The sequence below is a fragment of the Odontesthes bonariensis genome, chromosome 5 (assembly GCF_027942865.1).
Source record: "Odontesthes bonariensis isolate fOdoBon6 chromosome 5, fOdoBon6.hap1, whole genome shotgun sequence".
NCBI lineage: Eukaryota > Metazoa > Chordata > Actinopteri > Atheriniformes > Atherinopsidae > Odontesthes > Odontesthes bonariensis.
The window spans coordinates 15,643,969-15,656,573 of record NC_134510.1 but is presented as its reverse complement, the minus strand read 5'-3'; the positions used below and the strand labels follow the sequence as shown (position 1 = coordinate 15,656,573).

At 38.1% G+C, this 12,605-nt stretch overlaps 1 protein-coding gene across 2 annotated transcripts in view; it reads right to left on the bottom strand.

Annotated features, from left to right (window-relative positions):
- Positions 1–12,605, bottom strand: part of ulk4 (unc-51 like kinase 4) — an 85,303-nt gene that overhangs the window by 26,891 nt on the left and 45,807 nt on the right. For both annotated transcript variants that reach the window (XM_075466588.1, XM_075466589.1), the window contains exons 23-30: positions 8,423–8,556; positions 7,672–7,793; positions 6,867–6,923; positions 5,896–5,947; positions 5,310–5,404; positions 2,745–2,796; positions 2,006–2,201; positions 1,663–1,755 (exon numbers count right to left, since the gene is read on the bottom strand). In XM_075466588.1, the coding sequence (XP_075322703.1) occupies positions 1,663–1,755; positions 2,006–2,201; positions 2,745–2,796; positions 5,310–5,404; positions 5,896–5,947; positions 6,867–6,923; positions 7,672–7,793; positions 8,423–8,556 (801 nt within the window). The remainder of the gene's footprint in view (positions 1–1,662; positions 1,756–2,005; positions 2,202–2,744; positions 2,797–5,309; positions 5,405–5,895; positions 5,948–6,866; positions 6,924–7,671; positions 7,794–8,422; positions 8,557–12,605) is intronic.

Below are 12,605 nucleotides of genomic sequence, written 5' to 3'. Positions count from 1 at the left end.
CTCGTTCTTTTGCTATCCTTGTGCAGTTCATAATGCTTTCTGTAACTCGCCCAACCTTAAACCTTAATCTACATCTTAAAACATGTTGTGTTATTTTTTTCTACCCAACCACTGAGTTATGCCTGTAAGGCTACTTTTGTGTAACCCTGCTACAGGTTAAATTATTGGGTCAATTTTAGTATTGGCTTATACATCCAAGACAAAAAAGCTTCTATTCCACACTCATGTCTCTATCCAGCTGCCTTGTAAAATGTGTGGTCTTTTCTTTACTATTTAAGAAGCTTTGCATCCTCCTTGTGCACTTAAGGCAGGAAACTCAAAGTTTTGATGACTGATTTAGGAATCCAGACTTTGACTGAAGACTGCATTGGAAAATACATCAATCAAATAACCTTTCCATCACAAAAGGGTTACTGCATTTAGCAGTTTTGTGAGCCACCAAATAGCTTGCCTGTGTTACAGCTGCAACACTTTTCAGATGACTTACCGTCAGGCAGGCTAAGTCTGTTAAAGTAACTCTACTTGGAGTCTTATTCTGACTACAGAGTGATTTGAATTGTGGGTGATTTTAATATTGTGGAGTGTGCTCATTACATGCCAAGTTTGTGAGACATTACATGGAAGAAAGGGCTGCTATTGACCAATTGGCCACACAGAGAATCTATTCTATGTGCTAGAACCAAGCCCAGATTGGAGTTAATAAAACCCAATGCAGTTTCTACCCAAGGGGACACAAATCCAATGGTATGCAGTCAGGTTAAAGTCCCAATGTACATAACAAACATGAGCTCAAACACACGTGAATCTTCTCCTAGTTAGACAAGGAATCAGTAGATTTTCTGTAAAACAGCAGCGCATCATTACCCCTTGTTATTTTGGAGTCAGATTACTGCCCTCTAAAGAGCTGTTTTGAAATTCCAGAATAGTGAATTACTTTAATTTTGTCTTAGTGTTGTATATTTAACAGCATGCATTACATTTTCAAGCAATGCTCCTCAGGAGTAGCTAGTTTGGCCAGATATTTCACAACAACATGCCAAGTTTGTGCGCATCTCAGCTTATGTAGCACCTTCTGCTTGTCAGTAAACTGATTACCCGTGCAGGAAAAGCTGGCTCTGAGAGGAGAGAAGAGTCTTGTTGAATGCAGATCACCAGCAGCGGTGCAGCTAGAATGCTGTTGTTGCTATTAGCCCTAAATGTGTATCAGCTGTATCTACAAACAAATGATCATTTGTTTATTCCTGTAGATTGTAGAGAGCAAATAAATCATTGCTCATAAAACGGGTGAGCGTGTCTGTAAATGCATTTATTCAGTTGGGTGTTTGAAAGTGCAAACGCATACATGTATGTATTTGTGTGCGTGGCTGTGAATGATTCACAGAGCTGAACTGGGAATCCCTGGCCTTGAAATTAAAACATTCCAAACAGTGGTTAAAATGTGCTTGTGTGTATTTGTATGTGCACCTGACAGGACTGCTAAGTATTTCAATAAGACTGAGTATGTACCATTGGTATGTAGATGGACTTGTTCCACAAAACAAAGACGTTGTCTACATAGAATTTTTGTTATCTCAGAACAATGATTGTTAGTAGTTTTCTGTACTCTTCAGTGAATGACTCACACTGGGTCACATCTCGGTATCATGATACCTTGTGTATTACCTGCAGATGTGAGGGCTGTGTTCAGTCATCGATACCAGCAATTTGAAACCGTAGAGTGGGATGGGCTCTGCTGCAGAAAGAAGAGACTCATACCTAGACATAAACATGTGTTATTACAACATCTGGCTTGCTTAGTATTAATACACTGATCTGATTATTCATTAGTAGTACAGGATAAAGTAAAACATATCTTTTGGGGGGGGGGGGGGGGGGGGGGGGGTGCAATGACATTAACAATGTTTTTTAACAAGCCAATCACATTTGTCTTCCTACAGAAAGTAAATAAAGAATAAGGGAGAAATCCAGAGACACTGTCAGACTTAGAACTGTGAGACAGACGAACCTTGGAAGCAGACATTTAGTGAAGAGTGACAAGACTTGGCTGCAGGTTTCTCCATTCTCTTTTCCTTCTGCTTCCCCTCTCGGTCTTGTCTCATTTGTCTTTTCCTCATTTTCCTCAGTATCGTCATTATCATACTGGACCAGAAGGACCGGGCTTAATTCAGACAGTACCTTCAAAACAAACACCGACCACTCCACTGTAACACAGACAGACAGAGGGTTAGTGTGTAGTAAGTGCATGTTTAAAATAATGCCTGCATGCTTGCATTGTATGTAGGAGCCTTTGGACCTGCACATGTTTGCTGAGCCACCATACATTCTCTGTCACTTCCATTTCTTTTAATAGCTTTTTGGTTTTGCTAGGACATTAACATTCATCAACAATTCTGCTTAATTTACTGGCATCTGAATAAATACTGTCTCGATAATTGTTTTGAAATCACAAGTAAACTTATGATTTTAGAGTCAGCAGTGATGGCGAATTCTAAAATTCAACTAACTCTTTTGTGGGTAACAGGCACCTGGAGAGAAAAAAACCTGATCACTATTTTCTAACGCTAAAACGAACGGTCCCTTGGTATTTGTTGTCAGAATGGTCCCATCCCCCTAAAATTGCTGCTCCATTTGTTCACTTTGTCCTTCCACTCTAACATCACTCACTCACAACATAAACATTTCTTCCTAAATCTTTCCTGTCTTTTCCTCTCTTCCCCCTTTTGAAAACGACCAACAATTCATACCATTTCTGCTGAAAGCCAGAGCTGTCAGAGGAGGCAGGACAGCATCCACAACCTTTAAGACATGAAAGGCAGAAAGAAACAAAAGGAAAGAAAGAATGAATGTATATGATACTGTATCATACTGTAAGGCAGTTACGACAAAGTTGTCACCGAATCTGAAGGTTCAGCTTTAAATAATGTCATGACATGAAACAAACTTCAGTCAAAACAGTAACAGCTGAAAATTAGCATGTACAAAAAAATAAGTAATTAACCTGCCAACGTGCTGAGAGGTTTTCATCAACAGAGTATATCAGCCCAACTTTCATTAAGCATTCATATAAATCCTCATTTATATCAAACTGGTTAATAAACATCATGACCAAAAACAGAATTTAAGAAAAAGATTAGACTGGAGACCCTGCAGGCATCAACCAAATAACACGGTTGAATGTGTGTGTATGTTGTTTTTCTTTTGATCAAACAAGCACACACAATCATATTTCCGCAACTGTCAAAGCTCTTATCGCGGCATGAAGCTGTATTGCATGAATTTGCATGATTATTTATATTACCATAGAAACAACACTAAAGCTGAGAGTGTGTGTGAGGTCATTACATTGAAAACCAGAGAAAGAAAACAACAAAGGATGTTGTCCACCACTTAATGGTCTGTGTATTAATAGCTCAGCCATCAAAAGACTGGATTGAGAATGTGTGTGTGTATACTGGTGTGTATGTGTGTGTATACAGGTGTGTATGTGTGTGTATACAGGTGTGAACATGTGTATATACAGGTGTGTATGCGTGTGTATACAGGTGTGTACGTGTGTGTACGAGTGTGTACGAGTGTGTATACTGGTGTATACTGATGTGTATGTGTGTGTATACTAGTGTGTATATTGGCGTGTACGTGTGTGTATACTGGCGTGTACGTGTGTGTAAACTGGTTTTGACTCTTTTACATCGTTAAAAGATATGTGTCTATCGCCCCGTGATGAAAAACAAAACAAATAAATAATGCATCTTTTCAGCATTAGTAAGATGCAGGACTCTGCATAATGTAATAATATAAATCATTATGCTTTAGGAGAGAACTACTCTTGTTATTGTAAGTGTTGCCTTTTCTATCTTTTTAAAAAATGTAACTTGTGGCTCTTTGTTTGAATTTAAAGGCACTCAGACCTAAACCAAAAATTGAAATGCTCTTGTTTCATTGTAGCTCAATGCATATTTCCTGTGCAATGCTCAATGATAAACAATTTGACATTATACCGTTACTGTACACCTGCATCTGCTGAGATGTTTAAATGTCTTCATCGTCAGTTCTTATCCCAACTCGATAACACTAAACTAAAAAAAGGGGAGAGAGTTATACATTTTGTGTACATAGGTAATGTATACAACAATGTTTTTGCCCAAGTATGAAAGAAAAATAAAAAGCCAAACTTAATGGTAACTTTACTCTTGACTCAAAGAGTGAGTGGGTGAAAGAGATGAAAACAAAAAGTCCAACATGAGTGTGTGTCCTTGCCCAGCAGCAGTAAAAGCTAATTTGAGCTGGCTGGGGGTAATTAAAAAGTCTTCCTGTGTTATTGACAGTCAGTAGCTACAAGTCTCCTGCTTGCCCCTTTCTTTTGGTCCTCATCTTTTTTCTTTTCTCTCCATTCATCTTGTCTGCTTCCTGCTGCTCTTCACTTCCAGATGTCAATAGTCATTAAACACAATCTCACGATTCCATCCCATGCACATCGACGCATACAAACTTAAACAAAAACACCCACAGATCTGATGAAGTTCAGTTGGTTCAATACTTGATTAGTGTCTTGCCTAATAGCTCACTAGTTGACCCTCTGTCCTCTGATCTCCAGCAGACCGGTTCAGTGGACTGGATGACACACGTTGAATACAAAATCAGGTGCGACTATGTGACATTGACAACGAAGGCAGATTATATTACATTATTAAATTTAATCATTTAGCAGATTTCTTTATCCCAAGTGAAGGTAAAGAACGAAGCTCCTGCTCGGATAGCATTTGGGAGCTCAATCCACCATAATGGAACCACAAAATAAAAATGTCTGGACTTGTGTAGTAATACCAGACCCTGTTCCTGAGAAGGGAACAGTGGAAAGGAAGGAATTTAGATTGCCAAGTGCAGACCCTGAAGTCACTTTGTAGGCAGCATTATTGACTTGAATTTGATTCAGCCACGGTTAGCTAGTGCAGTGGTATGTGCTCTTTTTGCCCGATCAAACGACTGTGCATGACTGCGCATGTCAGGGTAACTTCTATAAGAGCACTACGGTAGTCAAGCCAAGAGGTAACCATAGTCTGTAGACTCAGGTGGCATACTGAGATTGTTTGGGATTAGTTAATGAAGAAAGTGAAAAATGGCTGCCATCAAATGCTAAACAGGAAATGAAAACTCCTTGAAGATTGTTGGATAAGCATCATCAGGTGATTACCTAATAAAGCTGGTTTAGCTCACCAGTCAGACTCTAAATCAAACAGACACACACTCACTCAAACATACAATCAGTGCATTCAAAGGTCAACAAGACAGGAAGTGAGGCACATACTTACAGTGCAATGATATGGCGTGATGAGAGTATGATGCTGACTCAGGACCTCCACAAGGGACAGAGTTGTTCTAATCAGCTCTTCACATACTGCTGCACCTAACGGAGAACCAAATTTGATCAGCACTTCTGAGCCATGACTGAGGCACTGGTTTCTCTAACTTGGTTTATATGGGTAACAAGTAGATGACTCTGCACGTAATGGTGATTCAATGGCACATATGTGTCTTCAGATCGCACAAATTCATATTTTTGTTTATGATATAATGATAAGTGGTGAGAAAAAGCATAGATTCCACAGTTAAACCGTATATGCTAAATATAAATGAGATTATGCAATTTTTTCTACCACATATTCAATCTCAATGTGAACAAAAAAGTCAAGGAAACAAACTGTTAAGCTGTATTGATCACATGGGACAACATTCAAACTCAAACAAAAGGATGAGATAGTATGGGATGGATAATGATGAGCATGAATAAAGCTCTGTACAGTAGTAAAGCCCAAAGCTTCAAAAATAAAAATGAAACAAAGTCAAGTTTGATAAATTAAATTGAAAAAGTGTATAAGTCACTGAAAAATAACTCACCCACAGCACTGGCCAAATTAGTTTCTTTGGACTCTACAGAGGTAACGTAGTTCTGAGTAGAAAGACATGATAGAAAAAACACAAAGCTCAATAACAAACTGGAGCTGAGATGATTTCTTTGTTGTTGTTTTTTCCTTAGATGCAATATCAATATGTTCTGGTACAGCCCAGACAAGTATTTAATTATTAATATTGTGCATTTGCATTTTGACAGTGGATTAAAATATCAAACAATACATTAATTACATAATTGAATACATTAAGGGGGGATATGATAGAATAAATCTCTTTTCTGTGCTAAGAGCTAAATTTGGGTGTCTGAAGTCACTACTAACAGGTTGAGAATAAACCCAACCCTGATATTTTGTTTTAGGCCCCATTTATCTGACAAAGTGTCATTGAGTGAGATGTTCAGATTTGTAGGCTCACTTTACAAAGTTATTCAGCTTCCTTTCTTGTTATCTTTGCCTAACTTCAACTTCAGACGACTCTGCATTCGCTGGAAGAGCGAAGTTGAATCTCAGCATAAGTTATGGAGTTCACTTAACTAAAGATATTATGCTTCACCAGTCCTTTGTTTATTATTCTACATCATACAGATGACTTCATCTATAATAAATAATAAGAAATCTGACTTTTAATTGATGTTCATAAATTTTTTACAGGTCCGAAGTAAAAAAAGTTCTGATTACTCATTTGTCTTTGAATGCTACTTCATTACAGCATCGGTAGCAGTTGTTTAAAAAACAAACAGGTAACACTGCCAGCTTATGAAAAAAGGGGATTATACGTGTCCTTTAATTTACAGACAAACTTGAGATACAGGAATGTCAATGCAAATTATGACTTGTGCATCTTACTTTTTATATTTGTTAATTTTTGCCTACGATTTGAGATAGAACAACTATTGCGGAGACAGATTAAAAAGTCCAGACATGTCAGTGGGCAGAGCTGGATAACCAAACACTTACAAGCAGCAATCCAATCTGATTCAGAAACTCTTCGGTTACAATTCGAGATCTGAAGACCTGAGCGGAGACCAAGAGTCAAGCAGACAGACAAAATGAGATTGGTTAAAGAGTAAATGAAAAGAGAGCTGTGCTGCACAGAAAAACACATCCACAAAGTGTACAAAGACGGATAAATCCGACTGATGCCTGTCTACTCCGAGCTCAACAGGCAGAGAAATATTCATCCGATTTAGATTTGAGTCTTTCAAGTCAACTGATGCACTGATGTCCTTTTTGAAAATAACCTGTACTTATAGTGACTAAGACTTTATTAAAAAGTACTGTATATTTAAATATTTGACTTGCAAATTATATGGGAAAAGATGACACAGGGAGTATATTATTGACTTCAGTTAAGCATGTGGCCTTTTGATTAAAGACACTCCCTGCATATGTGCAAAAACGTTCTGCTCAAGCTTAAAACTGTTTGTTTGCAAATTGTTTATTCGTACAAACATCTTGTGCTTCAGATTCAGCCTTTCCCCTTGCACAAGCTTCTTCAGTATAAAGGTTTTCTCTTGGATTTTGGCTTTTTTCCCTTATTGTTGTAAAGTGACAATGGCAAAATTCCCCCAACCAAAACAAATCTAGATATGAATAACAAGATATCCTGCTCTCAAATCAAAAGGCCACACTTGGTAAAAGATAGTAATATCTCCTCGTGTGTTCAACAGTAAGGATGAAAAATCGGTATGTAGAACCTTGCTCGCAATAATGCCGGAACAATAAATCAAACAATGAGAGAAATCACCGCGGCCCAATTTACCTGAGAAGAGAGAAGCTCCAACACGACAGACATCGTTGGTAAAGTCTGTTTAAGCTGTCTAGTCTGAGTTGTAGATGGGTGTCTCCTCCCAATCACACCTCTCAGTGCACATAAGACATCCTCTGAAGGTGAGAGGAGTCAAGTCGAGGAGACAAATGGACGAGGTAAGAGGGAATGAATAGAGAGGGTCAATCAGGATGCTTACTACAACACAAGTAAACGTTTTATTTACATGTTCACAGTATTTATTTTTAGGTACCTTTTAAATATCTGCATTTGAAGATTTTGTAAGGCAAGGCAAGTTTATTTGTATAGCACAATTCAACTACAAGGTGATTCAAAGTGCTTTACAGAGACATTAAAACAGTAGAAATAAAAAGCATGATTTAAATTTTAAACAAAAAGAAAGAAATAAGAACAATATAAAATCAGTAGTTAAAATGTGATTAAGTTTTGAGCTTTATTCAAATGCAGCTGAAAATAGGTGTGTCTTCAACCTAGACTTAAATACACTGAGTGTTTCAGCTGATCTGAGGCTTTCTGGGAGTTTGTTCCAGACATGTGGAGCATAGAAGCTGAATGCAGCTTCTCCATGTCTGGTTCTGACTCTGGGAACTGATAGAAGACCTGATCCAGATGACCAGAGGGGTCTGGAAGGTTCATACGTAGATCAAATTTTACACAGTCACAAGTGTTTGTGTGTGTGTGCGTGTGTGTGTGTGTGTGTGTGTGTGTGTGTGCGTGTGTGTACCCATTATTGCTGGTGCAGTGGTACCGAGATGTACAATCAGTAAATCCAGACACTGAGATAGGTATCCTGACTGGCTGGAGTTCTCTCTAAGAGGAGTGGCTTTGCGCATTTCTCTCTCCAGGTACATCACAAGTCTAGAAAAATTAGAGACATCCGTAATTTCTTTGTTAGACCGTAAAAGAAACTGCTTATTTTCACTTTTGGATGTAGCGCTTCTGAAACATTCATTTCAAGGAAGAAGCATCTTTACTACCACCCAACATTAGACAACCTAATTACTAAAATGTAAAAGAAGCTATCAAATTTGACAAAGATGCATGAAAATGAGAGGCAAGAAGATTCTATGGGAGCGGGACTGCCGGTTTCACAACAATTTTAATCTTCAGACTGTGCTTACTGAAAAGTAATCAATAATATTCTAATCACATATACAGAGCAGGAGGAAAGGTTACCACCACTAACTATCAATCAGTACAGTCACACAAACATCTGCGTGTGCATATCAGCACAAACACAAGCCAAGCACGAATGTATGCAGAAGAATGCAGAAATTCAATGAGGTCATATTAGTGAATAAATATTGATTCCAAGCTTTAGATTAGCACTGGTGCGAGGAATTATAAATTCAGTACTCTTCCTCAAAAATGTTGCATAAAGTATTATTATTATTACTATTATAACATAGTTATATGGAACAATTACTACAGTGTCCCTATTTCTATGAGTTTTTCTCATAGTATTTACATGTACAACTTCTAACTCAAGGTCATATTACATTCCACACAGAAAGAACTGTGAGTTATCGGTTAAGGTTATCTATTTATACACTGTTTAAACACATGCCTGCCTCAGAAGATAGGAATAAACTTGGCATGATCCACGTCCTTGTAATCGATAATTACAATCAATTGACTTAAGTGTGGTTGGCAACACCAAATTTACAGATCAATAGAGCTGTTTTTCTTTTTTGTTTTGCTTTTAACCAACACTTGAGATAACGACTAATAAGATAGAGGGTTGCTACACATATAGACGCATACTCTAGTCAATTCAATTTATTTGTATTAACCAGTAACTATGACGTGTGCAAATGTGTGTGGGCACTGAATCAGCACAGATTTCAACATTTCAGAGCACTTTTTAATCTATCTTATTTCATTCTTTCCTCTATCCCTGCTGAGTGTCTTGTCTCAGGGGCTGTCATGGTTCCAAAGCACAACATTAAAATTCACGATTCAGTTGTTTTCATCAAATCTCAGTCCTTTTTTTGTCTCCAAACCTGATGATGACAGTGAACAAAGACTTTAGTTTCAACCTTGTCGTTGTTGCCAAAATCCAGATGTTGCTTTTTAATTCCTTCATATAGATATGTGCAGCAGAGATGAGACCTCACTGGTCTTGCAGATATGGTCTTGACTTTTAATTTCCATTTGTTAATGACGTTTTGCACAGTGAAAGCTCCATGTCGGAGCACTTTCAGATCTTTTTTTAGATCTTGTAGCCTTTACATCTCTTCGTGTGTTGACATTTTAGATAGTTGTTTAGAGGAGCCCCTAGTTGAGTGTTACAATCCATAAAGTTTTAGGGAGTGGAGGTTTTTTTTAAGCTGCAGAGTTTTTGCCAACTCTTAATGACCTCTATAATGAGCTGCACATCAACTGAGGCCTAGGGTAACCACATTTGTGTATGTAACTGTTTACCCTCAGGCATGAAAATATTAACAACCAAGAATGTCTTAACAGCATGTTATAGATTTTACGGTACTAAAATCTCAGCTGGAGCTGTTCTTCCTGTTCATGTGAAGGTTCTCTGCGGTTACTCTGGCTTACTCCAACAATCCAAAAACATAATTGACTCTAAATTAACCATGAGAGTCAGTGTGAGCATGCATGGTTGTTTGCCTCCGTGTTGGCCCTGTGATGGACCTTCTTCATAGAGTTGTATGTATAGAGTTGCTTCTACTGATAACTCTCTTGTTGTGGCCATGATCCCTCATTAAGTCCTGCGAGCACACTCATTTGCACATTTAGACTTGTTAGACTAAAATTACAAGGAAATTCCATCATTTTCGCCTCAAATTTGAGTGGTTTCAAATGTTTTCCTTCAATTGACCAGAAAAAAAAGAGTGTTGTTTTGTGTCAGATTTTAGTTTTGTTTATCTTTTTACACAATAAAAAAGCTGAATGAACATCCTCCAAGTGTGCTGATTCTGCAATTTTTGCCAGGGGTTGTATGAAGGGAGACAAACTTAGCAACTCTCTGTAAGTCACTGCGGGAGACTTTCAGAGTACCCACACACAGCTGACATACAAGGGGCCCACTGAGTCAGAGCTTGTGTGTGACTGCATGTGTTGAAAGCTGTCACATTCCACTCTCAATGCCAATCTCGACAGTTCCTCAGTGAGATCATGCCAACTTTATCTCATGGAAACAAGAACACACAGATCTTTTCCTGTTATTGAGGAGCTAATTAAACACAACATGGCTGTGTGAGAGCGAGACTGAGGGAAAGATGTGTGTCTGTGAGTGGCTGAGTCATGCAAAGTGCTCAGAGGGAGAGAAACAGGCGGGTCATCTCTCACAACTCTAACTCAGAGAGAGCAACTGAGAGGAATTTTGTGTGTTTGTGTCTGAAAAACAGAGAGAGACAGATGGAGACCGGCTGAAGAGAGAATGACAACAATGAAAAAACGTCAACTCTATTATTCTGCCCTCTTGTGTTCAGACCTATGGTAAACAATCCACCTGATGATAGTAAAATACTGCGTGTCAGATAGAATGGTCTAATTGAAAAGATTAATTAGGTAATTAAGGTAGTATAGTTACATTTACCGTGACAGATTATTTGTGCAACCCCGTTTCTGTGGACATCATATTGCTGTCAAAACTACATTTTTCATGAAACAGGGACTTAAGGTACATGTTATAGTAACAAAAATAGCAGAACACAATGCACCACAACATCTTATTACTAAAAAAGACAAAAAAAAAAGACTGCTCCTTGCAATGCAACTGACAATCTAAAATCTGAAACATGTTTTCCCCAAAGATAATCTATTTTAGTATGCAACTTTATCCACGAAAGAGAAAAAATGAGCATTTTCTTTTCCAAGCCAATATCGCACTAATTCCAATCTTCAGAATTTGTTTGAATTACCTTCAGCTGAGACCAGCCTGTTCATTTTCTATGCTAGTTGCATTATGGGCCATGGTTGGGCGTGAATAATACACTCACAAAGCAAGTCAGAGTGGTGTATGTGAGTGTATTAACAGCAATGGTCAAATCTATTGAGTATAATGACATATGAGAGGATACTATAGATTGTCAAAATAAGCCAACAAAATACTTAAAACCCAAGTAATATTGTTCAGAACTCAAACTTTAAATATAATATGAATATAATGCTGAAATAATTTTTTTGGCAAAATGAGTTTATTCTTAAATGAGAGAGGACCTCACTGGATGCCTGAGAAGCTTTGAGGTTATTTGAGTCAAAGATAATAAAGCCTTTCCATTTAAAAAAGGGGTCTTTTAAAAGTGAGCACGTCCTCTAAAACAACCTGATGAAATCCTATCCCACTGCGATGCATTCAGAACCAATCCACAAGCTGCCTCCATCTTCAAGGAAACAAGCAGGTAAGTATGACCAGAGTGGTGTAGCTCTGAGCATGACAACATGAAGGGATTGCATTACACTCTACCCTACAGGCTGGCCCATCCCAAGCAGGTTATGAGCTCCGTGTTCATACTCATGCACAAAGATCATAACACATTTACTTATTTATAAAAGATGAAGTGCATGAAATACTGCTATTACACATAGGTGTGATCCATGAACAAATGATTGAAAAGGCAATCTACAACTGTGCGAACAGCTAAGTGATTGCATGAGACCAATAAGCTGATGCAGGGTCCTGAATCAAACATCTTGCAGTCCAAAAGCTTTCTTTTCACACAAACTGAAGTACAGAATTGAAAAAATGTCAAACAGGGGCATGAAACCATTCCTGCTGCAGATGCACCTAATTGGCACGGATTTGGACATTGATATATAGCATTCTGAGCATACTTCGGCTGGAAATTAAGCACTGTTTTACAGATGTTGTTGCGTACTTGTCAAAGAAACTATGTGTGATGGACCTTTAAATTTCCAGTATCAAAGACCACATATACCTCGGGCAT